The sequence below is a fragment of the Orcinus orca genome, chromosome 14 (genome assembly GCF_937001465.1).
Source record: "Orcinus orca chromosome 14, mOrcOrc1.1, whole genome shotgun sequence".
In the NCBI taxonomy this organism is placed as follows: Eukaryota; Metazoa; Chordata; class Mammalia; order Artiodactyla; family Delphinidae; genus Orcinus; species Orcinus orca.
Window position 1 is genome coordinate 29,011,345 of NC_064572.1, and position 20,778 is coordinate 29,032,122.

The 20,778-nt window shown below is 50.8% G+C and overlaps 1 protein-coding gene and 1 long non-coding RNA gene across 2 annotated transcripts in view; both read left to right on the forward strand.

Annotated features, from left to right (window-relative positions):
* The window catches only part of ADAMTS14 (ADAM metallopeptidase with thrombospondin type 1 motif 14), a 97,695-nt gene extending 90,689 nt beyond the window's left edge, over positions 1–7,006 (forward strand). Inside the window, exon 22 of the mRNA XM_004280777.4 lies at positions 47–7,006. Within this exon, the coding sequence (XP_004280825.1) occupies positions 47–540 (494 nt within the window). The 3' untranslated portion in view covers positions 541–7,006. The remainder of the gene's footprint in view (positions 1–46) is intronic.
* An 11-nt stretch (positions 7,007–7,017) lies between these two features.
* Positions 7,018–20,778, forward strand: part of LOC117196979 (uncharacterized) — a 42,700-nt gene continuing 28,939 nt past the window's right edge. The window contains exons 1-3 of the long non-coding RNA XR_007471438.1: positions 7,018–7,473; positions 9,041–9,103; positions 13,720–13,927. This is a non-coding gene — a long non-coding RNA (uncharacterized LOC117196979). The remainder of the gene's footprint in view (positions 7,474–9,040; positions 9,104–13,719; positions 13,928–20,778) is intronic.

A 20,778-nucleotide genomic window follows, 5' to 3' on the forward strand; every position in this document is an offset into this window, starting at 1 on the left:
GGCTGATGGGCGTCCTCCAGCATCGGTCCTTGTGCTGTGTGTGCAGCGGAGCCCTGTGTGGAGGACAGGTCCATCTTCTGCCAGATGGAAGTGCTTGGTCGCTACTGCTCCATCCCCGGCTACCACCGGCTGTGCTGTGAGTCCTGTACCACGAAGGCCTCGGGCCCTGATGCGAGCCCGGACCCCAGCCTGGCCTCACCACCACCCTTCTCCACTCCTGGGAGCCCCTTCCGAGGACCCAAGGCCCCTCCAGAGGCTGTGGAGCCCACTGTGGGACCAGCGGGATCAGACGGCCATCAGCATGGCCGAGCCACACAGCTCCCAGGACCTCTGGGCACAAGCTCCCCAGTGAGCCAGCGCCGCTTTGCTGCCCAGAAACGGAACCCTACAGTGTTCTGGGGCACTTCTCCTAGTGCCCCCCGGGGACTGCCCTGGGGCTGGGCTGGGGCCCCTACACCAGTCTCTGAAGATAAGGGGCAGCTCAGGGAAGACCCGAAGCATCCAGGCACCAGCCTTCCCACCACCTCCCCGGTGACATGAGCCTCGCCTTGCCCATCCCTCCGGTCAAGTTTACACTCTCTGTGCTGCCCCAGACATCCCGGCTCAGAGGACACACAGCGGGGCTGGGGCAAGCACGGACTGCCTTTTAAATTATTTGCCTTCTTATTGTTCTAGTTTGGGGCTGTGACACTTTTCACCCCATGAAGTGGGTCTATGAGGAAGAAACAGATCAGGGAAAGCCCTAACCGGAGATACCTCAGCAAGCAGCCCAGGTGACCGAATCGAACCTCTCAGGGGCTCCTGGCTGTCTCTCCTGCCAGGACTGAGGGCCAGCTAAGTCCCCCCAACACACACACACACACACACACACACACACACACACACACACACACCATACCCACTGGCGGCAGTGTCCACACACACACACACACACACACACACACCCCATACCCACTGGCGGCAGTGTACACACACACACACACACACACACACACACACACACACACACACCATACCCACTGGCGGCAGTGTCCACACACACACACACACACACACACACACAGCCACCGGGCCTCACACTGCCTCCCTTTGCCAGAAATTGTGGGGACCCCTGTGGAGACCCCGAGTACCGGGCTCCTCTGCCAAGAGGGGCAAAGCCCGGCCGGGGAAGGTCGGGGGAACCCTCACAGGGTGGTCCAAGAGGAAGTGGCTGGGGCCGAATGTGGTCGTGAGGCTCCAGCTGCAGGGCTAGGGTGGGCGGGAGGCCAGTTCATCTCAGACCCAGCTCTTCATAGCGAGAGCTCCAGACAGCTCCTCTGGCCATGGCCAAAGGGCAGAGTCCACCTTGCACTTGCTGGCTGGAGGGCCATGTTGGTGGCCACCTCTGCCCCTGAAGATGGCATTTCCTATTACTTCTGGTGCCTCCAGTTTACAGGTGGGCCTGTTAACCTCACCCCAGGCCCCCCTGAGAAGGGGGCTCTGGACACTCGGGAACATGTGTCCTCATCACCCAGGGGGTCCCCAGCTGGTGCTCGGCCCCCTGGCTGGACCAGGAACGGCAACTGTGGTCGTCACTCGGGTGCGTGAAGAGAGCACGGGCTGGAAGGTGACTTTGTGGGGCACAGAGGAGACGTGAGTTCTCAGGCTGAGCCCTGCCAATCATTGCCCTCTACCAGAGACCGCTCCTGCTGGAGTCAGGCGTCTTCTTCTCCCGCCTGGCTTAAGCTGGACTGGAGGTCCATTCGTGGTACTGGGTGCGGGTGCGGGGGTGACCAGGCTCCAGGGCTGAGGACCGGAGTCCACTCATAGCCGGGTCCTGGAGATGACAAGGGCCCCAAGTGCCCCTCGTGCAGGTGGGGAGGAGACAGCACTGTGGAGCCTCAGCTGCACCCATGTTACCTCCAAGGGCAGGTAACTTCCCTGGGCCCTCTGGCCCTCAGGAAGCCACCCGGTTCCCGGGACCTCTCCCAGGGCTCCTCACTCTAAGTCATGCAGAGGGTCTCCCAGACTCCTCAGCAGGCCGTAGAGGTGCTGGCTAGTTCTTCTGTTCCAGGGCGAGGCGGCCACTCTGAGCCAGGCTAGAGGAATAGGAGCAGTGGTCCCCGGGCGGCAACCCCCGGAGAGTGGAGGCCCTAGAGGGGCTCCCCAGGTGCCCTCTCCACCCGCTGCCTGCCCCCTCCCGGCAAGGCTGGGGCACACACTGAACCATTCCTGCGCGACCCAGCCTGCCTGTGTTAAGTGCCTTTGAGATCCAGATCCTTACAATTTTATGTATTTATTAACATTGTCCTTGGTGTTTGTTTTGGACCCCAGAACGTTGTGCTGTGTTTTTCTTTTTCTCTCTGTTTTAGTGGAAAGGGCCAGCAAAGCCAGAGCTCTAATGTGCTGGGCTGGTAAGATGATTGGGGCTGGGGGTGGACAGGGAGGGGACAGAGCCACGAGAAGACGGCCCCAGCCTCCCCGCCGTGGCCCCGCTTGCTCTGGGGCTCCTCTAAACATCACCTCAGGGTGGGGAGGCAAGAATGGGCCTGGGGGTCCTACTTAGGCTCCTGCACCCAGTAGCTGTGTGGCCTCGGGCAAGTCACCGTCCAGAACTTGGTCCAAAGGGTGGAAGCACCTGGGAGGTAATTTGGGGGTCGGCATAGAGAAGGACGTTCTAATGAACTTTCAAACACACGGGGTGTCTCCCTTGGAAGGTGGTGAGCGCTCTTTCCCTGGAAAAGTCCGTGCAGGCTGAGGGTGCCAGACAGGAGGTGGAAGGAATGTGATGCCTCTTACTGGGCAGGGAGGGCCGACATGCAAGGTGCTGTATAATTTCAAACTACCCCTTGCCCATGACAGACATCATTAATCCTTACCACACCCTTTCAACGAGTGTATCACAGGCCCCTCCCTGACATTTGTGGGGCCCAGGGCAAGAGGAGACCCCTGTCCAGGGACCTCACACACCTGTGTGTGTCTAGGCCTCAAGTCCAAGCTCCATTTACATCCCTGTGCAAACAGCTTCCCCTTGGAAACTGCCCCTTCTAAACAGCTACCACTTGGGCCTAGGGGTGCCTACATGGTGACCCAGCCACACCTTAGGGGGACTGACCTAGGGAGATGCTACCACAGGCCCTAGATTTGGGACTGTTCGGGCGGGGCATTCTGTGGGCCATTGTACTCAGAGTGTAGCCTGCAAGGAGGGAGATCATGGACCCTGGGTGGGCACATGCCCTTGGTGCAGTGCAGTCGTTGCCATGGTGGGTAGTATGGGTGGAGCGGGGCCCTCTAAGAGCCCCAGCACCCCAGCTCTGACAGCAGTCCTGGCACATTTCATGGGGCAGGGATAGCACATGGAAGTGCACGCCGATGCTTCCCCATCTCTTGCCCGTGGCAGACATTGCCAATCCATCAGAGCATGCTCCCCCTAAGAGTCCTTCACAGGGTGGTCCAGGTACTGACCTCTGATCAGCTGCCATCAGCAGGACAAGGAATCCTGATAAGTAGGATAACACTTGGCTGCCTGTGCCGCTCATGCCGATGGCGGGGTGATCATAATGGAAACATCTTTGGTTTTGATGAGGCGTCCAGCAACAGGGGAATAACGTTCTTGGGGGCACAAAACCAGACGTACAAACAGCAACCACCACCACAGACACTTGCAGCATTTCTTTTGGTAGTTCTGCCTTTTGCTGCCTGAATTGTCATAGTAAGTAATGAGCTGTGACTCAGGGAAAGCTCAGCTGCGGGGTGGCCCTGATGAAGTGCGGAGGATTGGGAAGCAGCTAAGGAAGAGGGTTTTTATCGTCTTTCCCACAATGTAAAGTGTTATAACTAACAAGGCTACACAGTTTTTTTTGGTATGAGAAAACCAGGTTTATCTGCTGTTGTCAGTTCTAGAGTATTGCAAACAACAAGATCATAGATTTAAAAAAAAAAAAAAAAAAGGAGAGCTCATCCGGCCGTGCCACAGGAGTGGGCCAGAGTCAGGGGTTTGGGGCTCCTCTAAGCCCCCAGGCCTCCACCTGTGGAATCCTTCCCCTTTTCCAGTCTCCCGGTGGCCCTCCCATCCCTGAGGGGGCTGTGGTCTTGGAAGCCCAGGCCACGGCCCTGACCAAAAAGTTACCTACACTCTGCTTAGGATGCAGAACGCTACAAAAAGATATCAGTCCTACCCTAACGATGAGAAGAAGCTAATAATCTACAGAGTCATACCTCTTAGCCCCAGGTGGATTAAATTTCAGAGGGTGACAAGTCCCTAGAAGAGAGAGGGCCCATGCACTCTTCTACCTCTGGCAGAACATGGAAGAGCATGGAAGAAAGTGGTCAACAGAGAAGCAGAAAATGCAACTGAAATTTTAACAGATTTTTAAAGGTTAGGGTGACAATTTGGAATCATAGGGAGCCCCGTGCGCAGGGGAGTCTACACCTGCTCATCCCCTCTTCTCCACAGGCCTCCTCCGGATGCACACGAGGAATATCTGGGGCAGGACAGGAGAGCCTCGACAGCATCCCCGGGGGCTCCAACCAAGTTTGAGAGTGCAAATTAAGAAAGCAATACCTGTTCACAGTGCATCAGGACATAAAATACCTGTACATGAAAAATTATAATGCCTTGCTGAGAGAAACATGAGAATATCTAAAAGAAGCCTCAATATTGTTAAGATATCAAATTCTCCCCAAAATGATCTATAAATTTAATGTTTTTCCACTCAAAATTCCAGCAGACTGCGTGTTTTTTAGAAATTGGCAAACTGATGATAAAATTTTTATGGCAGATCTAGAATATCCAAAACAATTCTGAAAAAGAACGAAGTGGGAGGATTTACACTACCTGATTTCTAGGCTTACTGTGAAGCTATAGTAACCAAGACAGTAAGGCTTTGGTGTAAGAATAGACTCACAGAACAATGGAACAGAATAGAAAGTCCAGAAATAGACTCACACAACCGTGGTTAGTTCTCAACAAAGTGCCAAGGTAGGTCAATCAGGACAGGGTAGTCTTCTCAATAAATGATGCTGGAAAAATGGAAGATCCGTGTGGAAAAAAATACATCTCAACCTTCACCTCATATCATGTGTGAAAATTGACTCAGTCAAAATGGATAATCGACTTAAAGGTAAGAACTAAAACCATAACACCGAGGAAAAACATTTTAAAAAATCTTTGTGACCTTGGGTTAGACAAAGATGACACTAAAAGTATAAACCATAAAAGAAGAGCTTGACAAATTGGACTTTGTCAAGACTAAAAACTCCTACTCTTCAAAAGACAGTGGTGAAAAAATGAGAAGGCAAAAAACAGAAAAAAACGAAACCCCACAAGCTGGGAGAAGATATTTTCACATCATATATCTGATATTGGACTTGTATCCAGAATATATAAAGCGTTCTTAACCCGCCCCCAAAGAATGGACAAAAGATTTGGACACTTTACTAAAGATACACAGTGACAAATAGATACAGGAAAAGATGCTCAGCGTCATTGGTTATTAGGGAAAGGCCCATTAAAACCACAAAGATCCTACTTCCTACCCATTAGAACAGCTAAAAGTAACAAGATTGACCACATCAAGTATTGGGAGGATGCTGGGCAACTGGAACTCTCATACATTTGGGTGGGAATGCAAAGAGGTAGAGCCGCTTAGGAAAACATTTGGACTGCTTCTTATAAAGTTGAACAATACACTTACCTACAAATCAGCAACGACTGCCCTATGTACTCACACAAGGGAAATGAAAACTTTTGTCCACAAAGCGACCTGTATGCAAATGTCCATTAACAACTTTATTCAAAATAGCCTTCAACTGGAAACAACCCAAACGTATAGCAAATAGTGAATGGATAAATAAACTGGCGTATCCATACAACGGACAGAATACTACTCAACAATAAAAAGGCGTGAGCCACTCACGTGTACATGCATGCATCAACACGCACAGATACTCACAGCGTTCTGCGAAGTGAAGGAGCCAGGCCCCAAGAGACTACACACCAGGTGAGTCCCTTCACAGGAGATTTTGGAAAAGATAAAACCCTGAGGAAAGAAAACAGGTGACTAGTTGCCAGGGCTGGGGGTAGGAAGGAGACTGGGAGTGGGCATGAGGGAACTTTGTGGAGAGCTGGAGATGCTCTGTACCTTGATTCTGGTGGTGGTTGCACACATTTGTCACACACATTTTCCTGTGTGAAAATTACATCTCAGTTAAAAAAAAATTTTTTTTAATCACATAACCAGGGTAATGGGAGACCTCTGTCACCCAAGATCTCTGAAAACGCTGCACTGTTTTCCTGGGGAAAACTGCTCCCCTCCCCCAATTGGACAGGGATTCTTTTGACTCCCAGCATCACCATTTACCAGCTGGGTGGAACTGGAAGTTATTTTACCTCTCTGATCCTTAGACTCCCATCTGTAAAATGGGCACACTTTTTCCCTATCAGAATTGCTGATCACTCCTTGAGCTGCTGAGTGCAGTGTCTCTGCCTCCCTAGGCTGTAGGCTGCTGGAGGAGAGGCATGCTTTTCTTATTTGTATCTTTCTCTCTCCACCCCCTGCCTCCCAAAAGGCCTCAGCAGAGGCCTCCGGGACTCCTGGCTGCGTGCTGCTGGAAGAAACGTGCACGGACAGCCAGAGGCGCCTCGGCAAATCCTCCGCTGCTGGGCGAAGGTCCTGTTCCTGCTGCCAGGACTCCCTGGGAGGGGGTGGCCACCAGGGCTGGCGGTGCCTCATCGCTCCTGGAGAGGTGGAGGCAGCCGGGTGCCCGCCAAGATCAGAGTCCCCCTGGGACAAGCTCAGGGAGGCAGGGGGCCTGGCTCCACACCAGCTCTTGGACCCACGTGCAGCCTGCCCGGCCACCGCCTCCCTTCCAGCCTCAGCTCCCTTATTTGCAAAATGGGAATATGGAACGACTCACAAGGTTGGTTTAGAGCAAAGGAGAAAGTGTCTATGAAAGTGCTTAGCAAGTGAGGAATTACTATTGTTCCTGAAAATCTGATGATGAATAATAACATTAAAGAGATCTTTTGTGGGGGGGGGGTGGTTCAGTTCTGCCTCACAGGGGCCCTGCCAAAAGCCATCCAGTGGCTTCCATTGCCCTTAGGGAGAAGGCCAGAATCCTTCCCGCAGCTGCCGAGGCCCTGCCGGTCTTCCTCAGAGGATGTTTCTCCAACCTCTGCTTCAGAGAATTTGGTGCACTTGTGAGTTGATCTCCGTGGTGACTGAATAAGGCCTGTCTGCCCCCTAGACCGTGAGCCCATGACGGCGGGACTTGCCCTTAATAAATGCAGCATTTGCAGGATAAACAGGGATGCACAGAGGTGGTGGGTTCCCTGCCTCCCTTCAAAGTCCCACAGGGCTCCCTAGATTCTTCCTGGGGACCGCACCCTGGAAACCAAGAGGCAGCTGGAAGCCAGGAGAGGGGGTGAGCAGCCCGCCGGGCCTTGCAGCTGGAGGTCGTGTCTCCTAGGAGGAGCCTATCACTGGCTGGTCGGTAAGAGGACACTTAGGCCTTCAGTTCATACAAGATTAGCAGCAGGAGAATGTGTAGAAATGTCTGACCCCCTTGTGCAAATGGGGAAACTGAGGCCCAGAGAGACCAAATGACTATGCCCAAACCAAACCAGTGGTAGCAGCGTCCAGGCCAGGAGTTAAGATTTGCCTGTGCTCATGCAAAATGTTCCTGACAGATCTCACATCTCCTCTTAGGCCAGTGGTTTTCCACCCTCTGTTCCATCTAAGCTCCAGGTGTTACCATGTGGGTTGGGGGGAGCATAGGCCCTGGTGAGGGAGACGATGGGGGCTCAGAAGCCTCCTGTGGAAAAGAGCAGAGACCAGATTGCCTTGCTTCCAGTTCTGACTCCATCACTCACTGTGTGATTTTTGGCGAGTTACTTAACCTCTCTGAGCCTCAGTTTCTTCATCTATAAAATGGAAATAATACATATTTCACAGGATTAGTGTGAGGATTAAGTGGTTTATTTTTGCATGCGTTGCATACGTGTTTGTGGTACGTGTAAAGCCCTTAGGAGAGTGCGTGCACATGGCAAGTGCTACGTACGTGTTAGCTGCCATTTCCATCCTATTCCTCCCTCCTCCAGCTATTCCTACAGCCTATCGAGGGGAGAGTGGTGGTGAGGGTCCCATACAGCGGATGCAGGGGGTCTGGGGATGGCTGAGGGGACAGGAACATCTCCAGCATTCTGTCCTGTTCCGGGCTACTGAAGTTCAGGAAGTCTGTGTGCGGCCAGGGAGACTCTGAGCGGAGGTGGCCACGTCCCCCAGGGAGGGCTGGGGGTGGGCGCAGGCCAGGTCACACAGTGGAGGCTGAGAGGATAGGAGGAGGGCGCAGCTGAGAGAGGCTTTCAGCCACGCAGGGATGCTGGGTAGGCACCCATCCCAGGCAAAGGGAGCTGGAGGTGTTCATCTCTGGGCAGTTGGGTGAGCCCTTGGTAACGCCCCTTGGGGGGATGCTGGTTCAAGGCAAGGGTCCCCTAGTACAAAGACTGCCGAAGGCTGGGGGCAACGGTTTGTGAGCAAGGGGGCTCTGTGAGAGCTGAGTGGGAGGTGGCAGTGGGCGGAGAGAGATGGGGGAAGGGGGGAATGGTGATTGAATGCCAGGGGCTAACAGCGGAGCTCTTCCCTGGGACCCACACGACTCCTGCAAAATCTCCAGAAATCCCAGATGCTCATGAGGACTGGATTCCTCCTGACAATTTGTGCAGGAACCAAATTCTGCATCTGGGTTGGTATGAGGGGCAGAGCTGGGGCCACAGGCAGTGGGCCCCCAAGTCTCTATGTTTGCAGGAGCCCCAGAAACCTTCAATCTATGGGAACCTGGAGGGTTCAAGGATTTCTCACCTGGAATGCCATGGGCAGGGGGATGGAGGGTCACAGAGCCACAGGGTACTAAATACTGGGCAGGAGCCCTGAACCAGGAGGCTGGGATGATATTTTTTGCTAATATATACTGTACTTGGGTCTGACACTGGCATTGGGCCAGTTTGCAAGGTGCTTTCACTAAATAATCTCGTTCTGTGTTTCATTATTCCACCTTACAGATGTGGCCACTGAGGCACTGAGAATAAAGGGACCTGTCCAAGGGAGGCATCCAGAGCTGGAACGTGAGCCCCAATGGGGGGCTCAGCCCCAGAGCGTCTGGGCCCTGCCCCTAGGAGGCCGGTGAGCAAAGGGACTTAGCCCTAAGTCCCCGCGCCAGGCTGAGACAGGCGAGGGGCATTTGCTGGGTAAGCGGTGAGGAGAGGGGGTGCTTCCCGCCTGCAGCCCCTCCAGCTAGCTCCCCAGGTTCCCAGGGCACCCTTTGCTGGGGGGGGGTGGAGCTGGGTGGGGGAGAAGAGGGATGTTGGGGGACAGCCTTGCACCCCGGTTCGGGAGGGCTGGGGCTCCAGGGTGCGCGGGTCCCACCTCGCTGTCCTGGGGAAGGGTGTTCCTCCTGTGGCTCCTTGACCTTCCCACCCACACCGGGCACTGCCAGGCTGGCACTGAGGCTTCCACCAGGTTGCGGGGTAATAAATCTCACGCTTCCCTGAGGCCCGAATTGCAGGACTGCACTTTATCTCAGCGTTGTGCTGTAGGAAAGAAAAAAATCTTTGGGATTCAAATGTATGAAAGTCTCATCCTGTTCTAAACATAACTAGGGGAGCTCACTAAAGAAATCTCAGGAGGCTTTGATAGAGCAATCCCCACTGACAAAAGAAATGTCACTGAAAGCAAATGCCTGGAGCCACTCTTGCCTTCTAAGTGAGCGGCAGAATTTGTATCACCGAGTAAGTGGGTCTGCGCTGCTGGGGGCGCTGAGAAAAGTGAGGCTGCATCAGGGGCCCCTTGTAACCACGGAGAGCACCCTTAATGCGGAGAGAAAATGGTTGTGGAGACGGGGTGGGGGGAGCCACAGAGACAGAGATGGCAGCGGGGGCAGGTGGGAGCGGCTGGGGGCTTTTTAGGATGCAATTTGCCTAATACGTCTAATACTTAATTGTTCTGGCGTGGCTGTCCCCTCAGTCCTTTGGGAATGTCCAAATTAAGGGCTTTGCATGAATCAGGATTTTTGTTTATTTCGGTGGAAATTGAGAGAAATGAACTGATGCATGGGTGAAGATAAAGGGGTGAGCACAGCCCTGGAAATCGGAGCTCAGCAGGCAGTCCCTCCCACGCACACACTCACTCCGGGAAGTCACAGAAATACTGAGGAGGGCCCCAAACTCTGCGCAGAGATTCTAGCCGCTTGAGGACCTCAGGGGGCAGGAACCCCACGCTGACGTGTGGGTTTCAGTAGAGAAATCGCCTCTGCTTTAGCGACTTTGTTGACATGGCACGTATTTGTGTTGGGATAGTTGGGGTAGTGCCCATCTGCAAGCGTACCCCACTTCTCTCCCGTGGAGTCAGAGCCTGTCTGGACTTGGAAGGAGCCTGAAAATTTTCTGGACCCTCAACTTTACAGAATGGGGAGATGGGCCCAGGGAGGAAGTACGTACGTTCTCAGGGTCACACGGTGGGCTGTGGCAGCGCTAGGTGGCTCCTTTTGTCAAGAGGGTCTCAAACCCAGAGTGAGGAAGAGGCTGGAGTGGCAGGGGCAGGAGAGACACACTGGGGGCAGGGAGGCGACAGGGCCTGGCTGGTGACGGGAGTGGGGGAGCTGGCCAGCCACTGCCAGGGTTCCCCGCAGGCTCTGCCCGGAGGTGCCCGGGGGAGCTGGGCAGGAATGAAGACACCAGCACTGGCTGTTGCCTGGAGGGAGAAGGGCAGAGAGAAGGCACCCATCGCACACCCACAGTCCCTAGCCCCGGCTCTACCACCCCACCCGTCCGCAGAGGATGTTGTTATTCCGTGGGGAGGTGGGTCGCAGCCGGCAGAGTCCCCTCCACCACCACCACTCGGACCCCACGTCGGGGAAGCCCAAATGCCGAGCTCCTGGGTGAGTCCTCACCGTGTGCTGGGAGCCCCTGCCCCACCAGCCTATTCTAGGCCTGGAACCTTTGGTTCTGGTGGGGCAGCACCCACCTGGAGGTGTCTCTGGCCCCCACTGTAAAGGGAGAGGGAAAGAGTGTGTTCTTCCTGGGCCCGCACCTCATGGGTCAGGCCCCACCAAGGCCATGGCGGCTGAGGCTCCAGGGCTGCCAGCACCCACCAAACATCTTCAGAGGCAAACACCAGAGCCCAGCCTCAGTGAGTCGCGGGGAAGGGTGCAGAGGATGGGCGGGGGCGTCCTTGGAGGGCTGGCATGGGCGTGGATGAGACGCTTACACAGCCTGTCCAAGTCCTAGGGAGCTGTGAGGATGGAATAACCCATTCTCTCTCCCTTCTACCCAAATGGTAGCTCACAAGGGCATGAAAAGAGGACTTTGGTCTCCCTTCCTGCAGCCAGAGAGTCTTAGAATAAGGAAATCTTAGAATTTTTGAATCATAGAATCCTAGAAATACTTGATATTGGGATTCCAGGAATAACTGAAGCATAAGATTTTAAAACACATTTTAATGCACCTTGCTCTTTTATTTACCATCATATCTTGGAGAAGGAGAAAATATGTTAAAAAAAATACTAGTAGTTTTCTTTGGGGTCTTGACTCTATTTTTTACTTTTCCCAATTTTCTCTATTTTCCAAACATTTGCAATGAGCATGGATTTTTAAATATATATAATGAAAAATAATAACATTTAAAGATAGCACGGTGCCCCTCATTACCAGAGGTGGTAGGCTCTTATAACTGAGTGGAGGCTAATAATGTCCTGTTGGCTGGGTCAGTCCTTTTTTTTTCCTCACATGCAAAAATATTGGAAAATAAGATTTGTGTGTGTGTCTTTTTTTTTTAAATTGGAGTATAGCTGTTTTACAATGTTGTGTTAAAACATAAGATTTTAAAAGCAGTTGCTAAAATATAAAAATCTTACACTTGCAGAATCTTAGGAAAAAAGACACCAACCTGCCCAGAGAGGTGAAGCAGCTTAGAACTTTTGGCCAGGGGCTCTCGGAGGACTTCAGAATCGCCTGGTCCAGACACTCCATTTATATCTGAGGACTCTAGCGAGAGGGCAGGGACTTGTGTGAGGTCACCTTCTTCTGTGGCTCCCATCTCTTCCAAGGGTGGCAGTGCATCTCCCAGCTAGCAGGCAGGCAGGGGGCCGCGTGATGTTGCTGGCCACTCCTGACCCTGGCCCCAGTGCTGTCTCAGACTGGGGCTGCACCTGAGGGAGACAGACCAGATCCAAGGTCTGGGGGCCTCCAGCCTTGTCTCCATACAGTGTGTCCACCTGGCCAGGGGGAGGCGGCAGAGAAGCCCTTGAGAACAGGAGGTCATAGGAAGTGCCTGATATAGGGGAGAGACTAAAACACTGTGTTTTGAGTGAATGAATGAATGAGTGTTTGTGATGGTCTTAGTGATTAAGAACCTGGAGTAGGACAGACCTGGGACCTGAGTCTTGGCTGTGCCCCTTAAGCACCATGTGGCTAGGTGACGAACCTCCCAGAGACGATACCCGTACCCATATCACAGGTCGGTGAGGACTAAGTGAGATCCTGCCCGATGCCTGATACACAGCAAGTGCTTGCCGAGTGCTAGCTTCATCGTCATTATCGTGAATATTAGTAACAACAGCAAGCCGCCTTAGGACTAGCACCGAGGGCCAGGCCTCCTTCCATTGCAATGTTGGAAACATCCCTCACTTCTTTTAGCTTGGAAAGTTTGCACAGGAATGATGGAGAGCAGGGTCCAGGTGTCAGGCCGCCTGTCTCTATCCCGGAGGCGGTTCTCAGGGCCCGTGCAACTGCACGGCTGTGTCCACGCCTGCCCCACGCTTAGCAGAGCCCTGATGGGGTGACCAGATGCTCAGGGTCTGTCCGCCCCCACTCGCTCTCAGAGCCCTGTCGTGGTCTGCCAAGCTTTCTCTGGCCATGGCCACCTTCCTGCAAGGGGCCACCACAGCTGTCACCTTAGGAAGGCTCCTGGATCTCGGAGTCTCCTTGCCCTTGGAGCGGTAGGGACAGGTCTGTGTTGGGGTGGGAAACGTTTTCCTCAACACTCTTAGGGTCCCTGTCTGGGTCTGAAAATTAAACCGATAAAGACAGATTTATAGGAGAAAGGCACGCAGATTTGTTTGATAGAAGTTTTATGTGTCATGGGAGCCTTCATAAGAACATGAAGCCCTGAAGAAACCGGCCTTAGTGTTTCTGTGCCGGGGGTGATGATGGGGGGTAGTTGTGCGAGGGTGACAGGTTCAGGACTGTGAGGTGAGGGTAGGAAACTGGGGACAGTAGTGAGGCCTGTGTGTTAGGATTCTTCTCGCTGACGCTTTGTCTTCAGAGCTGTAGGCTCCTTTCCTCTGCGTATAAGGGCACCTCTCCCTTGAGGGTTTATGACCTGCTTCAGAGGAGAAGGACGGGGGAAGGGCAGAGTGACCTTCCTGCTTCTGTTGTTTCCTCAGACTCCTTCAGATTAAACTATTCAGTATGCCAAGGTGCCATATGTGGGGGCAGCGTTTCTTAAACTCCATCATCTGCATAGATTACCCTCACTCTCTTGCCCATGTGGCCTGGGAGGCCCTCACTATGACTGTCCTCTGTGCCCAGATGGCCTCCCTGGGGCTCCAGCCTGTGACTTCTGTTGGGACTCAGCTGTTGGCCCTGGGGCTCTTGCAGAGACGGGGAGGGAGATGGGAGGGAGAGGGGGAGGAAGAAGGCTAGATCTCAAGGAGGGCAAGAAACTCAGCTTCCCAATCTTCTAGGGGAGCAGCCAGAGCCTTGTCACGTTCCCGGAAACAGCCAGCCTCCGTGGGGCAGCCTGGCCTCTGGTCCCTTTCTTGCTGGAAACCACCTCCTGGTGGACCTCCAGGCTGTCCACCTGAGACGACCAATCAGGCAGAGGAAGAGGGGAAGACACAGAGCCTCTTGACCTGGAACTCCGAGGAACACCTGCTCTCTGCATCACTTCAGGTGCCTGAGGGCTTGGGGGAAGGGGGAGGTATGGGTGGAGGTGGAGGTTTAGGGGGTGGGATCACGGCTGGGGAGGAACCCAGCTTCCACTGAGGAGAAATCCCCAAGGCCTGCACCCCAGATCTTTTTCTCCTTGAAAAAATTGCACAAGGCATATAGGCTCATTATTGAAAAAAATCTATAAACCTGATGAGAGAAAAAAAAGTTCGTGTTTCTACTTAGCAGACATATTCAGATGTGTGCATTTATGAAGTGCATGTGTAAGGGAGGGTGTTTGTACACACACACACACACACACACACACACACACACACAGGATGTTACTTTGTGTACCATCAGTAACTTCTCCCCTCCCTACTGCCCCTGCAACAATATAAGAATGACAGCTTTCCATCCTGAAATATGTCAAGCTACATATCTACTTTTAATGACACGTAGTACCCCATTGTATGGCAAATGATCATTTATTTAACCAAATCCCCTAGTACCATAAATTTAGGTTGTTTCTAAATTTTGTTATTGTAAACAGGGATACAAGGTTGATCTTTTCATGTTTACCTCATTTTTCTCAGAAGACATTTCCAGTTAACTCCTGAAGTTAACTTTCCAGAAGTTCACTGGAGTGAAGAGTCTACCAAATCCACACCTTGAAGGCACCTGATGTATATCTCCCAGTGCCTTCCAGAAGGATGTTTACATTTTAGTCTCTCCAATGGTGTGAAAGCACCATAGCCCAAATATTAAAAATTTTGGTTTTCATCATCTTCTCTCAAAAATCTTACGGAAGAAGTCTTGGGCATCCAAACAGATGATATTATCAGAATGTTTTGAATTTGCTGTCTGCATGGTGAGAATTGACATTCATAATGTTGTCCCCAAGAGCGTAGGACATTCAAAGAGCCTTCTAAATCACTGTCCCAGGGACTTCCCTGGTGGTGCAGTGGTTAAGAATCCACCTGCCAATTCAGGGGACACGGGTTTGATCCCTGGTCTGGGAAGATCCCACATGCTGCAGAGCAACTAAGCCCGTGCGCCACAACTACTGAGCCCTCGTGCCACAACTACTGAAGCCCATGCGCCCAGAGCCTGTGCTCCTCAACAAGAGAAGCCACTGCAGTGAGAAGCCTGTGCACCACAACGAAGAGTAGCCCCCGTTCGCCGCAACTAGAGGATGCCTGCGCGCAGCGACAAAGACAACGTAGCCCCTCTTCCAAAAAAAACTAACTAAATAAAATACTTCTAAAAAAAAAAAAATCACCATCTCAGCTGATCCTCTTGCCAAGTGGTCAGCAAGATGTAGGAGGCAGAATGCTGGTCTGGGGGGTAGGAGACCCAGATTCTAGTTCAGCCGTCTTCGTGTCTGACCATTAGTGTATCACTTTACCCATCATGTAGAAGACAGGAAAAGCCATCTCTGGACTGAGCCTTCCGCAGGGCAGTCATGAAGACTGGGACAGTGGCCATGAGATCCTTCTGTGTTAGCCTGTCCCTTGTATAACGTGTTATCAAGGAAGTAGGTGTGGTATTAGTAATGTGGCTTTCATTCTAGATTAATTTCTGGAAATGAGTGCTTGAGTGTAGGGAAATACATTGCTAACATTTATTGAACACATACTATATACCAGGCACTGTGACATGCCACCTAATATCTCACTAAATCTTTACAGCAACGCTATGAAGTTGGTGCTATTATCATTCCCATTTCACAGATGAAGAAACTGAGACTCATAGAGGTTGAGTCACTTGCCTAAAGTCACACAGCTAGCAAAGGGTACAGACAATCTCTATATAGGCAGTTGAGGGGAGATCGTGCAATTGACAAAACACACACCTGTAGTTCTGTATGCAGGACAGCCTCACTTATCCAGTAAGTGACAGTCTTTGCAAAAAGAGAAGGGCTGGGGCTCCTGGTATCGAAATCCACTTACTGATTAATCTAATGCTCTAGCTGGGAACAGTTCTCATATGAATCAGAAGCCAAGACTCAGAGTCACGAGGTACTTGCAGAAGGCCACACGATGAGCAGTTGAGCTGGCTCTAAAGCCACCAAGCCTATCCTTCCACTCAGTGAGTAACTGCAGAGCTGGAATGTGGTCAGGACACAATAGGGGGTCAGTCAACACCTACTGCAGTGAATGGAATCGGAGTCCCTCTGGGAATTTTCTGTAATTTAGAATGCAGTAGAATACACTTCACTCAGAACTTTTCCTGATCCGTGACTATGGACAAAACCTTCCCCGGGACTTCCCTGGTGGCTCAGTGGTTAAGGATCTGCCTGCTAACGCAGGGGACACGGGTTCGAGCCGTGATCCGGGAAGATCCCACATGCCACGGAGCAACTAAGCCCGTGTTCCACAACTACTGAGCCTGCTCTCTAGAGCCACAACTACTGAGGCCACGTGCCACAACTACTGAAGCCCGCGCGCCTAGAGCCTGTGCTCCGCAACAAGAGAAGCCACTGCAATGAGAAGCCCGCGCACCGCAACAAAGAGTAGCCCCCACTCACCACAACTAGAGAAAGCCCGCACAGCAACGAAGACCCATAAATAAATTAAAAAAAAAAAAGTCTTCCCCTCTCTAGGGCTCAGTGATTTAATGAAATGCTCCTTGGGCACTTGTTGCAGCCAAGAGCTTGTCCCATTGTCTCAGGGCCTTGAGGCCACTGTGCGTGGATGCAGCGAGTTAGGGGATGGGGAGCTAGAGAGCTGAGGGGCGGACCTGAGCAAGCTAGAGTAGCAACAAAGGGGCAGTGTGTGTGTCCAGGGTGAGGCTCTCAGACACGAGGCAAGTCTTGTAAATGAGGGTGGGACTATGGTGAATGAGAGCTCATGCCAGTAGATCAAGGACCCTGGGTTTCCACAGCTTCTGGTGTTTCAAGAGGAACCCTAGATCCTGAGTTTTAAATCTGGTCTGCTGAGCTGGGCAAAGGCGGGCTGGGCTGGACCCTCCCACGGGAGCATCTTGTCTTGGAGCCTTCCTCTCCTCCCCATTTGCCTCGCTCTCCTAGTCCAGGGTGTGCAGCTCCAGGTCCAGTTACCTTAAAGGGCGGAGGGCCCTCACTTTACCTAGGCTAGACAGGTCTGGAGGGGACATGCCTAGCTGCTCTAGAAAGAGAGGCCTAGGAGCCAGGGGACCTGGTTTGGGGCGTGACTGAGGGGAGTGATAGTGATTTTTATTACTGGGAACCCCACTTATTTCTGTCATTTGAACTTAGATCATAGACTGTCCAGATAGGAAGAAGGGGCCTTAGTGAGCTGAGCGGTGAACGGGGGCCCAACGAGAGGAAGGACTGTGTGGGGACAGACGGCTCGTTGAGGGCAGGATCAAGTGCCGTGAAGGTTGCTCCCTGGCTCCATGGAGAGGCCCTGGCGTGTGCACACTGATCGTGGGCCCTTCACCCAAATGCTGTCCCTGGTTGGGGCTGGACGATTGTGCACCTTCCTGTGTGGGCAGCCGGGTTTGGAACCCACCCCTATCCTAGACGTGGTGAACAGATCCGGGAGAGCCACTAATAGGTACTATTTTTCTCCTTTCCCGCTGGCAGGAAGAAGGAACCTAATCAGTCACTACGCCGGGTTAATTATTGCTGGCGGCAAACAAAAGCTGAGCTGAATGGGAACAACAGCGGGGCGACACTAACCTAATACCCACTCTTACACTCCAAGCAGCCACAGACCCAGAGGACAAGCCTGTGGTCGGACAAAATCAAAACTGACTGACCTGGGTCAGTGAGGGAGTGTGGAATGCCGCTGGACTAAAGAGAGCCAGCAGGGAGTGTCTTTTCTAAGGGTTGGGCTCCCCCTGAAGGGTTCTGGAAGAGTCCCAGGGAAGCAGGGGTCAGTCCTGGATTGGTGACTGTTTCTGAGGCAGGATGAGAAGTGGCGATTAACCAGGGGCTGGGTGCTGTCATGGGGCAATTGGGTATCCCCAGGAATAAAGGAAAATAGCAACAGAGCTCTGGGGGTCTCATTGGCAAGAAAGCATCAGTCACGCAGAGTGGGCGTGATTATGGCATTTTACAGCTGTGGCATGACCTAGGGAAGAGCTGCATTTTCTGTTAACTTTGCATCTGGCTTTGTCTGTGTCTGTCCCCGCCTGATGACGGCAGGGCTGCTTTTTCAGTGCGAGTTGATCCTCATGCCTTTAATCTTGTCCAGGTTTTTATTCCTTCACAGCCAAGTCAGCAAAAATTGAAACACAATTACTATTATGGCATCTCTGTTGCTATTTTTATTTCCTTTTGCATACTGAAATGGCCCAAAGGAAAAAAAAATTGCAAGGAATGGGTTACTCACATAGAAACTTGGGAAGGGTCTCAACCAAAACCACATGCTTCGTGAAGATTCACGTTAGGGAGGCAACAATTTAGGCCAGACTGAATGAAGGCTCCAGGAATGGACACAGGCTTTGATCCCTAAAAGTAGTACGATGAGAGAAGTTGGGCAAAGAAAAATCTAAAACGTCATGGGTGCCCCCCAGTTTGGTGGAAAGGGTCTCTCAGGTGGAGACAGAAGAACTGCTAGCATGAACTTTTACCCTCTCCCAGCTGCTGGGAAGAAAGTACGCAAGCGCTGATTACCCGATGTTAATAATCTCTGATGTCAAACAAAGGCTTAGCAGGACGGAATTAACAAAGTGCTGGGCTATAGCAAAAGCAAAAATAACTGAGACCCGCAAACCAGAGTGGCTGGTGGGCTTTCCTTTCAGGGCGTCCCCTGTAGAACTAGGAGAGTTCCAGACAGGATGGAGAATCCTCATATACAAAACAGGAGTTTTGTTTTTTTGTTTGTGGTTTTTTTGCGGTATGTGGGCCTCTCACTGTTGTGGCCTCTCCCATTGCGGAGCACAGGCTCCGGACGCGCAGGCTCAGAGGCCATGGCTCATGTGGGATCTTCCCGGACTGGGGCACGAACCCGTGTCCCCTGCATTGGCAGGCGGACTCTAAACCACTGCACCACCAGGGAAGCCCAGGAGTTTTGTTTTTAAAAACAAAATTACATCTGAATAGACATTTCTTCAAAGCAGATACACAAATAGCCAATGAGCACATGAAAAGATGCTCAACTTCACGAGCCTTCAGGGAAATGCAGATGAAAAGCACAATGAGATACCATTTCACTCCCACTAGGATGGCAATAATTAAAAAGACAATACAAATTGTGAAATGTTTTGTTCTAGTTCTGTGAAAAATGCCAGTGGTAGTTTGATAGGGATTGCATTGAATCTGTAGATTGCTTTGGGTAGTAGAGTCATTTTCACAATGTTGATTCTTCCAATCCAAGAACATGGTATATCTCTCCATCTATTTGTATCATCTTTAATTTCTTTCATCAGTGTCTTATAATTTTCTGCATACAGGTCTTTTGTCTTCCTAGGTAGATTTATTCCTAGGTATTTTTTTACTTTCGTTGCAATGGTAAATGGGAGTGTTTTCTTAATTTCACTTTCAGATTTTTCATCATTAGTATATAGGAATGCAAGAGATTTCTGTGCATTAATTTTGTATCCCGCTACTTTACCAAATTCATTGATTAGCTCTAGTAGTTTTCTGGTAGCATCTTTAGGATTCTCTATGTATAGTATCATGTCATCTGCAAACAGTGACAGCTTTACTTCTTTTCCAGTTTGGATTCCTTTTATTTCTTTTTTTTTCTCTGATTGCTGTGGCTAAAACTTCCAAAACTATGTTGAATAATAGTGGTGAGAGTGGGCAACCTTGTCTTTTTCCTGATCTTAGTGGAAATGGTTTCAGTTTTTCACCACTGAGGATGATGTTGGCTGTAGGTTTATCATATATGACCTTTATTATGTTGAGGAAAGTTCCCTCTATGCCTACTTTCTGCAGGGTTTTTATCATAAATGGGTGTTGAATTTTGTCGAAAGCTTTCTCTGCATCGATTGAGATGATCATATGGTTTTTCTCCTTCAGTTTGTTAATATGGTGTATCACATTGATTGATTTGCATATATTGAAGAATCCTTGCATCCCTGGGATAAATTCCACTTCATCATGATGTATGTGCTGTTGGATTCTGTTTGCTAGTACTTTGTTGAGGATTTTTGCATCTATGTTCATCAGTGATATTGGCCTGTACTTTTCTTTCTTTGTGACATCTTTGTCTGGTTTTGGTATCAGGGTGATGGTGGCCTCGTAGAATGAGTTTGGGAGTGTTCCTCCCTCTGCTATATTTTGGAAGAGTTTGAGAAGGATAGGTGTTAGCTCTTCTCTAAATGTTTGATAGAATTCGCATGTGAAGCCATCTGGTCCTGGGCTTTTGTTTGTTGGAAGATTTTTAATCACAGTTTCAATTTCAGTGCTTGTGATTGGTCTGTTCATATCTTCTATTTCTTCCTGGTTCAGTCTCAGAAGGTTGTGCATTTCTAAGAATTTGTCCATTTCTTCCAGGTTGTCCATTTTATTGGCATAGAGTTGTTTGTAGTAATCTCTCATGATCCTTTGTGTTTCTGCAGTGTCAGTTGTTACATCTCCTTTTTCATTTCTAATTCTATTGATTTGAGTCTTCTCCCTTTTTTTCTTGATGAGTCTGGCTAATGGTTTATCAATTTTGTTTATCTCCTCAAAGAACCAGCTTTTAGTTTTACTGATCTTTGCTGTTGTTTCCTTCATTTCTTTTTCATTTATTTCTGATCTGATCTTTATGATTTCTTTCCTTCTGCTAACTTTTTTGTTCTTCTTTCTCTAATTGCTTTAAGTGCAAGGTTAGGTTGTTTATTTGAGAAGTTTCCTGTTTCTTAAGGTGGAATCAGGCTCCCTGACTTCAGACTATACTACAAAGCTACAGTAATCAAGACAGTATGGTAGTGGCACAAACACAGAAATATAGATCAAT